The sequence below is a fragment of the Corticium candelabrum genome, chromosome 12 (assembly GCF_963422355.1).
Source record: "Corticium candelabrum chromosome 12, ooCorCand1.1, whole genome shotgun sequence".
NCBI lineage: Eukaryota > Metazoa > Porifera > Homoscleromorpha > Homosclerophorida > Plakinidae > Corticium > Corticium candelabrum.
The window spans coordinates 1,270,096-1,287,929 of NC_085096.1; the positions used below are offsets into that span (position 1 = coordinate 1,270,096).

The following is a 17,834-nucleotide window of genomic DNA, read 5'->3' on the forward strand; positions in this document are numbered from 1 at the left end:
ACATTTATAGAATTGAAAAAGTAGTTTAGCCGTCTATTTATTACAAAACGTTCTATCTCATTACTAAATACAATATATGTGCTGGCGGCAGAGATAGGGGTTTCGAGGGGCGACAGACCTCCCAATGTTTGAATTGGGGGGTCTGAGATCCCCATTAATTGGATCTTCTTAAATGGAACCATGTACTTCTGCAATATCTTTGCCAATCCAATCACCAGCTAGGCCACGCGCACACATCATGGATTCCGGTGACCTGCAAGGCATGCAACGCCCACCGCGCGGACACGGGCATTTCGAGGGCGTGTTTTTCTGACTCGGAAATTCACAAGCTGTTGCGTCTTTACCTTACAATATCCGTAACATCTGCAACTTCAGAGAGAGCCTTCTCAACTCCTAGGAGGCTACTGACCTACACAGGATCCACTATCCAGGGGGACTAGAGCCGCGGCGCGTGTGTGGTCTGGGTAAGACCAAATCCGCTTGCGTGAAATGTCCTGGACCAATCTGCTAGTACGCGGGCACCACTGCGGTTGAGGCTCGCAAGCAAAACCTTCCTCCGTGCTCACTGTGCGACCTCACGTGTTGTTCGCCTGCTCGCACGTGACGAGAGGCGGTGCTTGGTGTAGTCGCTCGGATCGAAAGTAAGTCAAGCCACTTCGAGTATAAACTTTTATTACAAAGTCGCGCTTCCGCCTCTTAACTGAAATCAGTTTGTAGACATACAAACAAAAATATCAAAAATTTACGTGTAACACAATCATCAACTTTTTACAAAATGTTTCTAAAGTAAAATTAGTGCAACAAATTTTAATGGTAATATTCTTAAATAACAAAGCTGTAAATTTAGTCATTTGCTGTATCTTGTTTACAAAATTTTTTTATCTCGTCGCTGAAAAAGTTGCCAAAAAAATTTACTAAAATTGAAATAAACAGCCACAAAACGGTGTTTTAATTTGTCTATTCTCGCGTCCATGTTGATTCTTTCTCTAGCCACGCTTGCATTGTGACAAATGCTATCATTTTCAGCTCTTTGCTAGCAATGTGTCTAGATGAAGACACAAGTTAACATTTGTGTCGAACGATAGCGCAAAGAAAGAATGCTTCGCTGCTTGGCGAGGAAAAACTGCTGCTAGAAACGTATAGAAACTCTGTCGTTGATTCATTCTGTAAAAAATTATGAATTATAAACATTATCTTTATTTGCAAACTGCTAGACAGACGCGTAGACTGTAAGTTGGTCCGTCCGAACGTGCGGTAGTATAGCCTTGTGCGCTAGTATAGCCTTGTGCGTTAGTATAGCCTCGTCCCTAGAGTCTGGCATTGTCCGGTTTCCGTAGAACTCCCGTAAAGTGTCATACGGGAACCGAATACTGCTGAGTCTGGGGACGAGGCTACGCTAAAAAGTTCACTTGATGATTGGGAGGTGCAGTAAACGCAATTGAGAAATAAGAACACATGAATGTCAGTATGAAATACACACGTGTCTCTTAATAAACACGTACAGTGCAGTGTACGCGAATTAGAAATTGGGAAGACGGTGTTTAGTCTAATCCAATTCTTGAAATGTTTAAAAACAATTGACATCGTAATAATTGCCGCATATAAATTAGTTATTTAATTGGGTTATCCGTAAACCACAAGTTTATGTGATTCATCGCCAGACAAAGGTGCAATTTCCTATGAGCCTCGTACTCCAGACCACTGCAAACTGCGGCCCAAAAATCATTTTGCCCGGCCGGGCGAATTTTGTTGAGCCGCAGTTTGGACTTAGCCTCTGGAGCGAACAGTGGGCTGGTAGTACGAGGCTAGCGGCGCGGCTCCTCCCATAGAGCATGTTTGGTAGCCGTTAGACATGTTGCAGTTTTAGTTTCTACGGAAACGACATGTCGAGCTATTGCGTATTCTTTGAGTAGTAACTACAACGCTTCTTTCAAATGGGGCCCCAGTGTTGAACTCGAAGTCATGTTCGCTGCACAAATTGACGTTTAAGAAAGCAATGGAATAAGAGAAGGCACAATCATCTGATTCGACGATTGCATGAGAGCTAAATCTATTATGGTACGTGATGTAGTTACGTTTTGTTCTATACTAATATTAATAATTAATTTATAATTTATAAACGCAATATATTTCTTCCATGTAATATGACATGATTAAGTAATGATTTAGAATTGCTAACACAAACAGTGGTTTAGGTAGGGTGTAATTTAGTCAGTTCTAACTAGTGTCCTCGACAGATGATTATTAAGTTAAATAATTTCAATTAGCAGTAATCTGTGTTTCTCGCACATATATACTTGAAGTACAGACTACATACAACTCAATTTTTGGTAATAAGATGAACATGAAGATGATATTTATTAATTAAATACATATGACAATTTTTGGCAGTCTTTTTAATTTAACTTATGACATGGGATCTGTACAACTTACCAATTATAGTACTCATGTTTCAAGATAATGTATTCATGAAGGTGTTTATTGTTGATGCTTTCTTTTAATAATTTGACAGTATAATAAATTGCAAGCGTATTAGTTTTTAGGTATTAATATGTACATATATACATACATACATACATACATACATTTTTTGTTTTGTTACAAAAGCCCTTAGGGCCCAGGTTAGATACATATGATAATTTTTGGCAGTCTTTTTAATTTAACTTATGACATGGGATCTGTACAACTTACCAATTATAGTACTCATGTTTCAAGATAATGTATTCATGAAGGTGTTTATTGTTGATGCTTCCTTTTAATAATTTGACAGTATAATAAATTGCAAGCGTATTAGTTTTTAGGTATTAATATGTACATATATACATACATACATACATACATACATTTTTTGTTTTGTTACAAGAGTCCTTAGGGCCCAGGTTAGATACATATGACAATTTTTGGCAGTCTTTTTAATTTAACTTATGACATGGGATCTGTACAACTTACCAATTATAGTACTCATGTTTCAAGATAATGTATTCATGAAGGTGTTTATTGTTGATGCTTCCTTTTAATAATTTGACAGTATAATAAATTGCAAGCGTATTAGTTTTTAGGTATTAATATGTACATATATACATACATACATACATACATACATTTTTTGTTTTGTTACAAGAGCCCTTAGGGCCCAACTACTCCGGAGAGAGGCAATTGTACGTTAGTTCCTTGCCCAAGGGAACTTGTGTATGTGGCTCTCCTGCACTTGAACTTCTGACCCAAAGGTCCCGGATGTTTCCAATCTTCAACTGCACACTCTAACCAATTGAGCCACATACATACATACATACATACATTTTTTTGTTACAAGGGCCCTTAGGGCCCAGGTTACTGCAGATGCTAAGTACTTGCTATGATACTTTCTACAATACTACCATACAATTGAAACACTATCAATAGTCACTTTCTATATGTCACTTCTTCTTTGCTGCTTGGACAGAACTGAGGCAATTGTATGTTAGTTCCTTGCCCAAGGAAACTTATGTATGTGGCCCTCCCACACTTGAACTCTCACCCAAAGGTCCCGGATGTTGCCAATCTCCAACTGCACACTCTAACCAATTGAGCCACATACATACATTTCTTTAATATTATTACAAACGTACATACAAGAGCCCCTAAGGCCCAGGTTCGATAATGCAATGACTAAACTTGCTATACTCTAAACTTTCAACAGTCACTATCATGTCATTAGGTACGTCATACTTGCTGTACTTCATACTTCATACTACATACTTGCTGGACAGAAATGACACTCCGGAGAAAGAGGCAATTGTATGTTAGTTCCTTGCCCAAGGGAATTTATGTATGTGGTCCTCCCGCACTCAAACTCTGACCGGAAGGTCCCGGATGTTGCCAATCTCCAACTGCACACTCTAACCAATTGAGCCACATACATACATACATTTTTTGTTTGTACATACGTACATACAAGAGCCCTTAAGGCCCAGGTTCGATACTACAAGTACAGTCTAAACTCAGTTACTATATGTCATCATGTTCTTCTTCATCTTTGCTGCCTGTGAGTGCTGCTGCTGCCGCTGCCGCCACTGTCGCTGCTGCCGCTGCCGCTGCTGCTGCTGCCGCTGCTGCTCAGCAGTCACTCCATCATGTCACTCTATGATACTAGTATACAATCGAAACAATTGAAACACTATCAACAGTCACTGTCTATATGTCACTTCTTCTTTGCTTCTTTTGACAGAACTGACACTCCGGAGAGTGAGGCAATTGTATGTTAGTTCCTTGCCCAAGGGAATTTATGTATGTGGCACTCCCGTACTCAAACTCTAACCCAAAGGTCCCGGATGTTGCCAATCTTCAACTGCACACTCTAACCAATTGAGCCACATACATACATACATACATTTTTTACAAGGACCCTTAGGGCCCAGGTTCGATACTACAATGACTATACTTGCTATACTCTAAACTTTCTATACTTGCTATACTCTACACTTTCAGCAGTCACACTATCATGTCACTAGGTACGTCATACTTGCTGTACTTCATACCTCATACTTCATGCTTCAAAACTTGCTGGACAGAACTGACACTCCGGAGAGAGAGGCAAGTGTATGTTAGTTCCTTGCCCAAGGGAACTTATGTATGTGGCCCTCCCGCACTCGAACTCTGACCCGAAGGTCCCGGATGTTGCCAATCTCCAAATGCACACTCTAACCAATTGAGCCACATACATACATACGTATATACATACAAGCAAATGAATTGGTACAGTTACAGTAATGGCCAGCTATGGCATGATTTCCCTAAGCAAGAAACTAACACACAATTGCTTCAGGAGTATGAATGAGTACCTGGTCTTTGACTGGGGATGGACAAGACCGCTGGCTTGGCAGTAACATTATGCAGCACGGGTACGTGTGGGCTTGAGGTCCAGTCCCAAGGCTGTGCCAAACACAATGCACTTGGATGCTCTGGCCAAGCATCATAGGGTTCATCAGCACGGCCTGAAACTTTGATTAGGGAAGGAGGCCCACCTAGAAATAGGAAAGGCTGCTATCTTTAATAGAAGGGCACATCCATTTGTCGATTTTGTCTATTGTGTGTGTGTGTGTGTGTGTGTGTGTGTGTGTGTGTGTGTGTGTGTGTGTGTGTGTGTGTTTGTGTGTGTGTGTGTGTTGTGTGTGTGTGTGTGTGTGTGTGTGTGTGTGTGTGTGTGTGTGTGTGTGTGTGTGTGTGTGTGTGTGTGTGTGTGTGTGTGTGTGTGTGTGTGTGTGCAATTGGCAAAGTCTCCCAAAACTATACTGGATACACCAAATCAAAGTTTAAGAATGTACATGTGTGCAGGCATGTATATGAATGTTATCATGCATGTGCCTGTGTCCGTGCATGTCAGTCTGCAGTTTAGAAATAACTGTAGTACAGTAGTATATCTAATGCAAAAGTAGATGCAAATCTTGAAATAACGTATGTTCACTTCTAGATTAAACTGGTTGATAGCCTCTTCATGGAAAAGTACAAGTTGTGTGGATATGATGGTGTGAGTAACTGGAAAAAGGTTAAAGAGCACAATCTCCTCAAATGAAAATAAGCTTGAGATTGACAATGATATTTCATTACAGCAATGGACATTGTCAGACAATGAAAAGCTTCTATTTGTTATCAATGACAACTCTAACCACTGGACACTTATGGTATATTTGAGCTGTGGCAACCGTTTTGATCTACAATTACTAAATATCATACTCACAGGTTGGTGAACCCAAGAAGAAAACTATGATGTACTATGACTCATTGGGTGGCAATGGAAAATCGTACTTTGAAATTATACAGTATGGAGTAACACATGACTCAATATAACCCATTTACTCAATGTAGAGAAAATATAATCTCTTCTAATATTCCAGTTGCAACTTGACATTTGTAACATAGCAGAAATCTACGTTTCTTAGATTGTTACACCATGATGCAATAGTTACATATTGTTTGTGAACAATAGGAACTTCCTAATGAAGCGATTTGAGAGCTATGGTTGGAGTCATCAAGTAGCTGAAGTAAGTTTATTTGAAAGACGATCGCTAAAGTATACGACTACAACAGCACTTTTACAATTTAAATCCCATAAGCAGCTAATAAAGTAGAAGTTAGTAAGTTATGTGTCAATTAACATACTCCCAGTTAAAGCTGATCTACACGAAGAGACAATTAGTAGTAAGGTCATGTCATCTAAGAAGTTTGTTAGCTGAGCCGGTCACGATAAAATAATAGTATTATGTCACCACCTTCACACACTTCATCTATTATCTAGAATATTCCCCATCAATTCGATGGTTACGATTGTGGCGTATTTCTTTGTGAATATGCTCGCTGTGTAATGCTGCAAAAACCAATGGATTTTCTCAGGTACTCAATGACCATTTTGTCGATACAATGAATTACTAAAAATATCAATCGTTTGCTAGGACTCCATGCCTCATATCAGAACGAGGATAACAGCAGAATTAGAGTCAGGTACTTTGCTGTTTGATAAAGTAACAACCACTGCACACAACACAGTCAGTATGAAGTAAGAGATAGAGTCAGAGGTAGATGAAGAAGGCGATGATAATTCCAGTCCTATTACATCCTTCTTGAGCATTCATCCATCCTCTATTGTGTCATGGGAAAATTTACCCAACCAACTGCAGCTTGTTCTTCCTAAAAATTTCAGTTACATGATTGAACAACTGCAGGAATGTCAGCCAAGAGACTTCATGGGCGCTCCAAATGCACCCTTTAAAATTGCTTTTCGTACAAGTGCCACCACTGAGACTGAGGTAAAGAACTGGCTCTCAGCAATGATGACTCGCAGTCAATGCACTTACAGAGTCAGAAGAACATATAAGCCGACAATGAAACGGGTAAAATACAAAGTAGACTTGATATGCCAACACAAACGTAAGCCCCTCACAAAACAGCAACTAGCAACAAGGTCATCACACTCAAGTCATCAAACTTTGGTCCATGGAATAAGGAAGAAGAAAACAGACTGCCCATCGACTATGACAATAGTCCTACAAAATCCAACAAAGAAAGTACTACGAACCAGTAGCAGTCCTGATGACATCTGTTCCCATGCAACAAAAATAAAACTTGATTGTGACCACAATCACCCAATTTGTGGTGCTCATTTCCTCAGTTTTTGACTCATCAAAGAAGAAACAAAAGAATCATTTTTTAATTATTTGACGAACGGCATTCTGCAGCAACTGCATTCCACACTTACGAGTCAAGGCTACTGCAAACATCATTTATTGGCAACACCTCGCAGGCAGATTTGGCAAACAGAGCCATCAACCCGTCACGTCAAGATGTCAGTCGCCTGTACAGTGACTGGAGAAGAAGTGAAATGGGACCTGAAAATGGTCAATTGATGTTTGAGAAACTACAAGCTGAAGTGGACCAATACAATATACAATGGGGTAGTCTAGGAGGAAAAGCAATATTGCAACCCTTTCAGGCAACAACATATGAATCAACTGACAGTGAAATCACAGACTCAGAAGTAGACACAAAACTACCCTCAAAGAAAAGAAGAAAACTAGACGCCGTTCACCAGCCTATGGTCCTAGCTATCTGCACACCTCTGATGTCGAGGGCTCACAAAATGGTTCGACAGGCAGGAGAAATGATATTGTGTGACTCCACGTCAACACTGGATCGTTTTAATAACTCAATGTTTCTTCTCTCCTGTAGTTATGTTTGTTGTTCAGTTCCCTTGGGAGTAATGATCATTTCAGATGAACGTCAACAAACAATACAGTGTGGATTCCAGAGACTGCTAAGCATCCTACCTAGCAATGCATTTGCGGCAGAGGTGTAGTTACAGGTCCAAGCTTGGTAATGACTGATGATAGCACAGCTGAATGAGAAGCTATCAAGTCTACCTGGAGTGGAGCACAACTTCTTTTGTGCACATTCCACTTCTTGCAAAGACGATGGACTTGGCTGCATGACAGCAAGAACAAACTAGCACACAAAGATAGAATCGATCTAATGCACATCATCAAGTCAATGGTCTATGCCAAATCAGAGCTCGAACTGAACACTATCTATGCTGGCTTGAACACACACAAAGTTGGAAATAAATACCCAAAATTTATTAATCATGTGAGATCTCTGTGGCCAAAAAGAATCGAATGGGCTACCTGTTTTAGAAATACTCTTCTAATTCGTGGAAACAACAAATAATTATGCTGAAGCTGGAATCAAGATTATAAAGAAGCAAGTCTTCGTAAGGATTAAAGCATATAATGTCATTGAAATGTTTGGCTTCATTACAAATTCTATGGAACATTACTACCAACGAAACTGCTAGCTGTGTTAAACAACAGACTAGACTATTTTGTCTCAGAAAACTTTTTAGGCAAAGGTGCCACAAGAGTGCAACAGAATACAATCGAATGCCTTGGGAATGCAACTTTCAAGGTCCAAAGTACTCATGGTCTAAAGGGAGATGAGCAAGTTGACATACATCTTGGAACATGCAGTTGTGCAAAGGGAATTGACGGTTCCCCTTGTGTTCACCAGTCTGCAGTAGTTTTAAAATACGAAATATAGTCAGTGAATTGCTTCCCATCTTTAAGCCCACTAGCAAAACAAGAAGTTGCAACACTGCACTTGGAAGCAAGGCAGATGCTGACATAGATTTTATGTCTCACTGCATCAAGAAAACTATGAACAGACTACAACTACAATCTGCGACCAAAGTGAAAGCCTCAGTTCTGTTGTACAACGAGTAACAACAAAGTTTAAAGATGCTAATGCCGAAGAAAAGGTGAAGACTTCCGACCAGTTTGTAGACATATCTCTTACAACCTTGAAAAAAAGATTGCAAGCAGTAATGGACAGCATTAGCGCAAAACTTGACAATAAACATCCGCAGTTTCAAGAAGGCATAAAAACTTTGTGTCAAGATATCAGAGTATGCAAAATCCTCAGTCCATGGCAAGACTAGCCAGTGCATTCCATCAGTTTGGCTGGGTTATTGGTGGGTATTCTACCATTAAGAAGAAGGGTTCGATTATGCGACGTGGCAGGCGAATCCCTGTGCAAGCAACAGCATCTGGTAGAAGAAAATATGGACCTAAAGGAAATCAAAGGCTTATAGTGGACGTCCCCTAAATGCTGTTTCATTGAAATCAAAAGCTAATGTAGCACGAGATCGATACACGCTACCTATCAGAAAGCAAAATCAATGTAAAGGAAAGCGTCAGCATTCACTGACAGCAAGTGTAAAACTTGGACAGCAGAATGCCGGAAAGTGGTGACAGCCTATAAGAATATCAATTGTTCGAGCACTAAGTACAGTATTTGCAAGTGCACTATAATCCCTGTTGAGTATTGTCAACAGTTATAAGTGATCATACTGACTGGTTTGCCTCAGCAGACACATTCATAGCTATGATTGCCTTTCATTGAGTTTTTTTGATTGCCATTCATTGTAACTACTATTGATTTAGTAGCAAACTATTAGCAAAAAGATGATATATATATACTAGTATACATGGCCCGTCCTTCGTATATATACTAGTATACATGGCCCGTCCTTCGTACGGGCAAGATACTGTAGTGTAAAGATGGGTCTGTGGACACGTCACGTGCAATCTTCGTTGCGAGGTTCCGGATATGCTGAATGAATTCGAATCTTGCTCTTCGCGCTTGTTTCGATAGAAATCGACACACTCCCCGTGTAGCGCTTGCTGCAGAAAACGTGTAGGTTGGATTCGGTGCAAATGTAATCAGAATTTGGGGAGAAACGCAAGTGATAGAAGAGTAAGTTTCGTCGGCAAGAGATATTCGAATGCTCGAAGCTTTGCGAAGGATGGCGATGCATAGGGTCTACACAGGACTGGTGTGGGCGTGTGTTCGAATAAACTGGAATGTGTAGCGTTAGCGTCATCGAGAAATTTTACGCGGGGTTCGACCCCTCGAGAGAGGACCTGGTGCATAATTTTTTAATTTTTTTACGCAAACCTTCCCCTGTGCATGCCGAGTGTGTGTACCGATTTCGGTTGTGAACGGACAAAAGACGTGGCCCCCAAACGCGAATACACACACACACACACACACACACACACACACACACACACACACACACACACACACACACACACACACACACACACACACACAGACAATTTGAGCTTTATATAGTACTAGTATACATGGCCCGTCCTTCGTACGGGCAAGATACTGTACACCTGCAGTGTAAAGATAGGTCTGTGGACACGTCACGTGCAATCTTTGTTGCGAGGTCCGGATATTCTGAATGAATTCGAATCTTGTTCTTCGCGCTTGTTTCGATAGAAATCGACACACTCCCCATGTAGCGCTTGCTGCAGAAAACGTGTAGATTGGATTCGGTGCAAATGCAATCAGAATTTGGAGAGAAACGAAAGCGCTAGAAGAGTAAGTTTCGTCGGCAAGAGATATTCGATCGCTCGAAGCTTTGCGAAGGACGACGATGCATACAGTGTACACAGGACTGGTATGGGCGTGTTTTCGAATGAACAGGAATGTGTAGCGTGTGCGTCGTCGAGAAATTTTACGCGGGGGTCGACTCCTCGAGAGGGGACCCGGTGCATAATTTTTTAATTTTTTACGCAAACCTTTCCCTGTGCGTGCCGAGTGTGCGTACCGATTTCGGTTGCGAACGGACAAAAGACGTGGCCCCCAAACGCGAACACACACACACACACACACACACACACACACACGCACACACACACACACACACACACACACACACACACACACACACACACACACACACACAGACAATTTGAGCTTTATATAGTACTAGGATCCGTGGCCCGTCCTTCGTACGGGCAAGACTGTAGTGTAAAGATAGGTCTGTGGGCACGTCACGTGCGATCTTTGTTGCGAGGTCTCGGATGTGCTAAATTAATTCGAATCCTGCTCTTCGCGCTTGTTTCGATAGAAATCGACACACTCCCCGTGTAGCGCTTGCTGCAGAAAATGTGTAGGTTGGATTCGGTGCAAATGCAATCGGAATTTGAAGAGAAACGAAATCGCTAGAAGAGTAAGTTTCGTCGACAAGAGATATTCGATTGCTCGAAGCTTTGCGAAGGACGACGATGCATACAGTCTACACGAGACTGGTGCGGACGTGTGTTCGAATAAACTGCAATGTGTAGCGTTTGCGTCGTCAAGAAATTTTACGCGTGGGTCGATCCCTCGAGAGGGGACCCGGTGCATTATTTTTTATTTTTTTACGCACACCTTCCTCTGTGCGTGCCGAGTGTGCGTGCCGATTTCGGGTGCGAACGGACAAAAGACGTGGCCGCCAAACGCGAACACACACACACACAGAGACAATTTGAGCTTTATATATATATATATATATATATATATATATATATATATATATATATATACTAGTACACATGGCCCGTCCTTCGTACGGGCAAGATACTGTAGTGTAAAGATAGGTCTGTGGACACGTCACGTGCAATCTTTGTTGCGAGGTCCCGGATATGCTGAATGAATTCGAATCTTGCTCTTCGCGCTTGTTTCGATAGAAATCGACACACTCCCCGTGTAGCGCTTTTTGCAGAAAACGTGTAGGTTGGATTTGGTACAAATGCGATCAGAATTTGGAGAGAAACGCAAGCGATAGAAGAGTAGGTTTCGTCGGCAAGAGATATTCGATTGCTCGAAGCTTTGCGAAGGATGGCGATGCATAGGGTCTATACGGGACTGGTGCGGGCGTGTGTTCGAATGAACTGCAATGTGTAGCGTTAGCGTCGTCGAGAAATTTTACGCGTCGGTCGATCCCTCGAGAGGGAACCCGGTGCATTATTTTTTATTTTTTACGCAAACCTTCCTCTGTGCGTGCCGAGTGTGCGTGCCGAATTCGGTTGCGAACGGACAAAAGACGTGGCCGCCAAACGTGAACATACATACATACACACACACACACACACACACACACACACACACACACACACACACACACACACACACACACACGCAGACAATTTGAGCTTTATATATATTATATATATATATATATATATATATATATATATATATATATATATATATATATATATATATATATATATATATATATATATATAAGTCACATGTCGTACTGTCGCTGCAGATTGACAGTCACACTACTGGTGGTTCTGGTAATCTTGAGATTTGGATAGAGTGCAAGTAAGTATTGTTAATTTTAATTAAGTGGCTGGACTTCATTGCAGGTCATTACAACGAACAGCTAGCACTTGGAGACAATGATGCTTCTAAGATCTAATTAAATAATTCATAAATTCATCATCAACAATGACATGTCTTCTGTATAGATAACCATGATGATCTAAACACATCTGAAGTAGAATTTGCTTCGAATGCTTGCAATGACTTTCCTGATCAGACTGATGTGGTTGTGAGCGACATGCACGTGCATAATATGATACGTAATGTGACATGTTCAGTGATAGAATGTCATTGTAATAATACCCTTCATGTAGATATGTTCGAGCAACACAGATTACTGCTAATTGAAATTATTTTAACTTAAGTTATTAATATAATTACAGTAGTATTTATTCAATCATCTGTCCAGGACACTAATTAGAACTGACTAAATTACACCCTACCTAAACCACTGTTTGTGTTAGCAATTCTAAATCATTACTTAATCATGTCATATTACATGGAAGAAATATATTGCGTTTATAAATTATAAATTAATTATTAATATTAGTATAGAACAGAACGTAACTACATCACGTACTATAATAGATTTAGCTCTCAAGCAATCGCCGAATCAGATGATTGTGCCTTCCGTTATTCCATTGCTTTCTTAAACGTCGATTGGTGCAGCGGACATGACTTCGAGTTCAACACTGGGGGCCCATTTGAAAGAAGCGTTGTAGTTACTACTCAAAGAATGCGCAATAGATCGACATGTCGTTTCCATAGAAACTAAAACTGCAACATGTCTAACGGCTACCAAACATGCTCTATGGGAGGAGCCGCGCCGCTGGCTTCGTACTACCAGCCCACTGTTCGCTCCAGAGGCTAAGTCCAAACCGCGGCCCCAAAAAAATTCGCCCCGACCGGAGTGCTGTCTACGTCTCTGATTACTAGTTTTATTCTACTTACCGATAGTGTTAGATTTCCATCTGTTCCAAGTGTCAAGTATTTTCCTCCAAGTGTTTCCCAGTGTTTGCGATTGGCGTTGGCTTTGTTGTCAGTAAATAGGGATTGCATTGAAATGGGGTGTTTTGTGGGATTTAGAAAGGCGAGCGATTGCCAGTTGACGGAGACCGTGAGAACTCGGTGAATTTGTGACGACGAGTCTGACATTAGGGCTTTGTAACGCAGACCGCAGATATGCGTTTTGTTCTAGTTGAATAGTCAAATTTACAATGAGTGAGTAACATGCATGCAGTCACTGTGTGTGTGTGTGTGTGTGTGTGTGTGTGTGTGTGTGTGTGTGTGTGTGTGTGTGTGTGTGTGTGTGTGTGTGTGTGTGTGTGTGTGTGTGTGTGTGTAAACGACAAAATAGAAAATATCTCTTACTACACATTTATCTGCAATTCCCAGATGATAAAAAGTTAGCAAAATGACCGAAAGAAGAAAGAAGTTTGCCCAGTAGACAAAACTCCAGTTGCTTAGTCCTGCCATCAGAATTCTCACAAGTCAACTAACGTCTAGACTCGTTCAGTTAATGATCAAAGACCTAAAGAGTACAGTATATATAGTGACTAGTCACCAGGCAATGACGGCGCATGGAAAATGTTGACGTCTATGCCGCGGTTATCACGAGGTTCTAATAAAAAACCGGACGTTACATTGCTGTTGGGTAAATCGCCTAGGAATAAAAAATAGCAAGAAAAATCTTGAACTGGAACTGTTGGAAATGCTATTCAATTTCAACGAGAGACGATCTGTTTTGCTATGGCGCTACAACAAACAACGTCGATTCTATATGTTTTCTTGTATGTCATACAAACAAGAAATAAAAAGAAATGATGTTTGTATAGAATCAAGGCATTATTCACTTCCGGTCAAGAACTTGCAACAACTGACGGTTGTCACACACACGGTGCCACCTCGACTTCCGTCAACACGTTTCCGCAAAAGTCATTCTCACTGCTTGCTAGAACTGGAACAAAACTTTGACCTAAAGATTTTCACACTTTGCGCTTTTTCAGTTTCTAGGAAAGATCTACACACACACACAAACAAACAAACAAACAAACACACACAAACAAGCAAACAAACAAACACACACACACACACAAACTACCTTGTTTAGTAGATTAAATATCAGATGTCAAAAGTATAGTTATTAGACATTTTCTCATTTTCAAACATGTTTTATACCTACATTATATTTGTCCATTGAACGTTTAATTAATTAGAGGTTATAGCATCATTAATTATTATGTACTAGATTAGAGAAATAATTTAGGATAATTTTGTTCCCGCTAGAGAATTGTTTTGTCTCTTTTCAACGTTGATTTACATGTCAAATTGCTTGCATTTTTGTACGCATGCGTGCGTGTTATGAGTAATTGGCAGGTTGGGATACTATCGATTTCTTTGCAAGCCCGAGTAAACAAATATTTGAGCAAAAGTCATCATATGCTAGCTAGACTATCTAGAAATTGACTGTCTAAATGAGTGCATGTGTGACCAAAACCCTAACTGTTTTAGGACAACACAATTGGTGTTTTTGTGTGTTTCTTGATAATGTTTTGACCTTATCAGTGTAGACCTCCCCCTCTCTCTCTCTCACACACACACACATGCATACTCTCTCTCTCTCTCTCTCTCTCTCTCTTTCTCTCTCTCTCTCTCTCTCTCTCTCTCTCTCTCTCTCTCTCTCTCACACACACACACACACACACACACACACACACAATACCTCACTGCAAGATAAACCTTCGTTCTCGCGGTAGCAGAAGGTTTTGTACGCATACGCAAAAAGTATACGTTATGTCATCTGCTCCCTACCCACGTACAAACTTAATTTTAATAGTCGTAGTGTTAAGGTAATGTTTTGCTATGATGTGTTACATGAATGCAATGTATGAAAAAAAGTTTAGATAATTATTGTCTAGTTATTCACGGAAATTAGCGCCACGATTTCGTAAGCAAATGTAGGCATCTCTTGCAGTTGTTTATGTCTTTCTAGGTTTTCTAGCAATAAAAATTACGGAGAAGTTTAGATATGTACGTGTAAGGCTGCCAAGATAAGCAGATGCCGATATGGAATTGAAGAGCTGTAGCCAGTTTAATTAAAAGAACGTACGACGAATACAGTTTATAGCTGAATGCATGCAGTTACTTAATTAATTAATGAAAGATGACAAGACGTAGGGTCCGTGACCCTTCCGGCCATTTCAATTTTCCTTTTTTAAATTTTAATTTTAATTTTTAAATTTCAATTTTTATTTTTCATTTTTTATTTTTTATTTTTTTTGTCAACTATTTTCAATTATTTTGCTAAAAAGAGTTAATTCGGCGAGCAAACTTTTATTTTTAATTTTTCATATTTTCATTTTTCATTTTTCGATTTTGATTATATTTGGTTGAGTTGAATGTCAAAAGAATTGAACGCGGAAAGAACGAAAAATGAACGCAGCCTTGTGCGAAGTACGCAGCAGAGAGTATGGTGGAACGCGTGTCCTAGTCATAGCTTAACGCAGTAGGGGTCGTTTTTCATTCCAACGCGTGCTGCTGATTGGAAGGGGCGGAGTGGTTCTTCGACGACTTCCGCTCTAGTGCAATTTCCGCTCTTACGAGAAGGAAATCTCCCTCTTCTCCCCCAAAATAATCAATCTCAGGTGCGATCAGCCATTGCTGATGAGCGCAGTACATATGCATGGTATATGAATTTATCTATTACCACATATAATTATACGCCGTGACTTAGTGGTCAGCGACAATGGCTACCACTCCATGGTTTTGGGGGTTCAAACCCCAGTGACGACAGTAAATTGTGAAACTTGTCTGTCTTTCTTTCTCATGTTTCTCTAGCTTTATCCATGAGACTATGACTCGTTTCAGTCGTTGGGGAGTTTCTGTGGTCTGGCGAACGGTTCGTTGACGATGACATCCAGTGCTTTTCTGGTGGTCGTTGATATCCACTAGGCGTGCTGTATCGAGTACGCGGTCACCGTAATGCCTGCAATCTATATTGAATTGGCTAGTCATTGATCGCCGTATGGACTACACGGAAACATGTACCCCGCTGGGCTCACCTGCCGGGTTGGTGGGCGCCCAGATGGGGGTAAAGACCCCACTTGCCCATTATGGAGGGGCATAACGACACACAATTGCAACAGTCTAGCTAAATCTAAAACTCAACAAATTTAGTAACTATACTGAAACTCGTTCAAACTCTTCTAGACTACTCTAGATTAACTATCATTTATACAAGCAGTACATAGCAACTAAAAACAAAGATACGCTGTTTGCTGTTCTACACACGTGTGCGCACGTGCCTCCATCAATTCGCGCAATCACCTCGGGGCTTGAATCTTGAGCTTGTGTCCTTGCGGATGGCTCTCTTGTCACTGCAGACCTGCGTAAGCCGGACGACGTCGTGTGCTGGCCAAGTACTTCGGCTTTAGCTCTGTCGCTCATACAGACTCGGCTGACTCTGCGCCGTCATGATCGCACGGTCGCGACATGAGAAGACTGGCAGAAACGACAGCGAAGCTTCTCCCAGTGCCAAATATGCCATCTCTTTACAAGACCTCCGGCAAACATCACAAATACCACATGAAATGGCGGTCCACTCTGCGCGACTCTCCGTATACGTAGCTTGGACGAGCTGGGCAAGCAAGTAAGTCATGTATTGCATGCCCGAGGTACTTGGCCAGCACACGACGTCGTCCGGCTTACGCAGGTCTGCAGTGACAAGAGAGCCATCCGCAAGGACACAAGCTCAAGATTCAAGCCCCGAGGTGATTGCGCGAATTGATGGAGGCACGTACGCGCGCGCGTGTAGAACAGCAAACCGCGCATCTTTGTTTTTAGTTGCTGTGTACTGCGTGTATAAATGGTAGTTAATCTAGAGTAGCCTAAAAGAGTTTGAACGAGTTTCAGTATAGTTACTAAATTTGTTGAGTTTTAGATTTAGTTAGATTGTTGTTATTTGTGATAATAGATAAATTCATATACCATGCATATGTACTGTGCTCATCAGCAATGGCTGCTCGCATCTGAGATTAATTATTTTTGGAGGAGAGGGAGATTCCCTTCTCGTTAGAGCGAAAATTGCAAGATCGTCCTAGGGCGGAAGTTGTCGAAGAACCACTCCGCTCCTTCCAATCAGCAGCACACGTTGGAATGAAAAATGACTCCCTACTGCGTTGAGCTATGACTAGGGCACGCGTTCCACCAGACTCTTTGTTGCGTACTTAGCACAAGGATATTTCATTTTTTGTTCTTGCTACGTTTAATTCTTTTGACATTCAACTCAACCAAATATAATCAAAAATAGAAACTTGAAAATAGAAAAATAGAAATAAAAAATGAAAATCAAAAACGAAAAATGAAAATATAAAAAATAAAAATAAAAATTTGCTCGCCGAATTAATTTTTTAGCAAAATAATTGAAAACGTTTGACAAAAAAATAAAAAAAATTAAAAATAAAAATTGAAATTTGAAATTGAAATGACCGCAAGGGTCACGACCACGTAGCCATGTTAATATCAAAACCAATATTTATATAAAAACTAGTGACGAGAGCATCAACTTTGCATTCAACATAAACATTTCAAAATTATAAAATGTTTTACAAACTAGCATTTGAAAATTACATGACAAGTTAATA

The 17,834-nt window shown here is 40.6% G+C and overlaps 1 protein-coding gene across 1 annotated transcript; it reads left to right on the top strand.

Annotated features, from left to right (window-relative positions):
• Window positions 1-1,870: 1,870 nt before the first annotated feature.
• Window positions 1,871-12,640, top strand: LOC134188362 (sentrin-specific protease 1-like). Its single transcript, XM_062656553.1, has 8 exons — window positions 1,871-2,058; window positions 5,450-5,524; window positions 5,589-5,660; window positions 5,719-5,798; window positions 5,966-6,020; window positions 6,275-6,369; window positions 6,429-6,477; window positions 12,137-12,640. The coding sequence occupies exons 1-7, from the start codon at window positions 2,038-2,040 to the stop codon at window positions 6,457-6,459; spliced, it is 429 nt and encodes a 142-aa protein (XP_062512537.1). The 5' UTR covers window positions 1,871-2,037; the 3' UTR covers window positions 6,460-6,477; window positions 12,137-12,640.
• Window positions 12,641-17,834: the final 5,194 nt, after the last annotated feature.

What these genes read in the sequence shown, in the direction of transcription:
- LOC134188362 (XM_062656553.1), top strand. Translation starts at nt 2,038, where the DNA reads ATGAGAGCTAAATCTATTATG. An exon ending in GTGTGAGTAACTGGAAAAAG is followed by an intron (nt 5,525 to 5,588) that starts GTTAAAGAGCAC and finishes ATTTCATTACAG; the next exon opens with CAATGGACATTGTCAGACAA. An exon ending in AAACCAATGGATTTTCTCAG is followed by an intron (nt 6,370 to 6,428) that starts GTACTCAATGAC and finishes ATCGTTTGCTAG; the next exon opens with GACTCCATGCCTCATATCAG.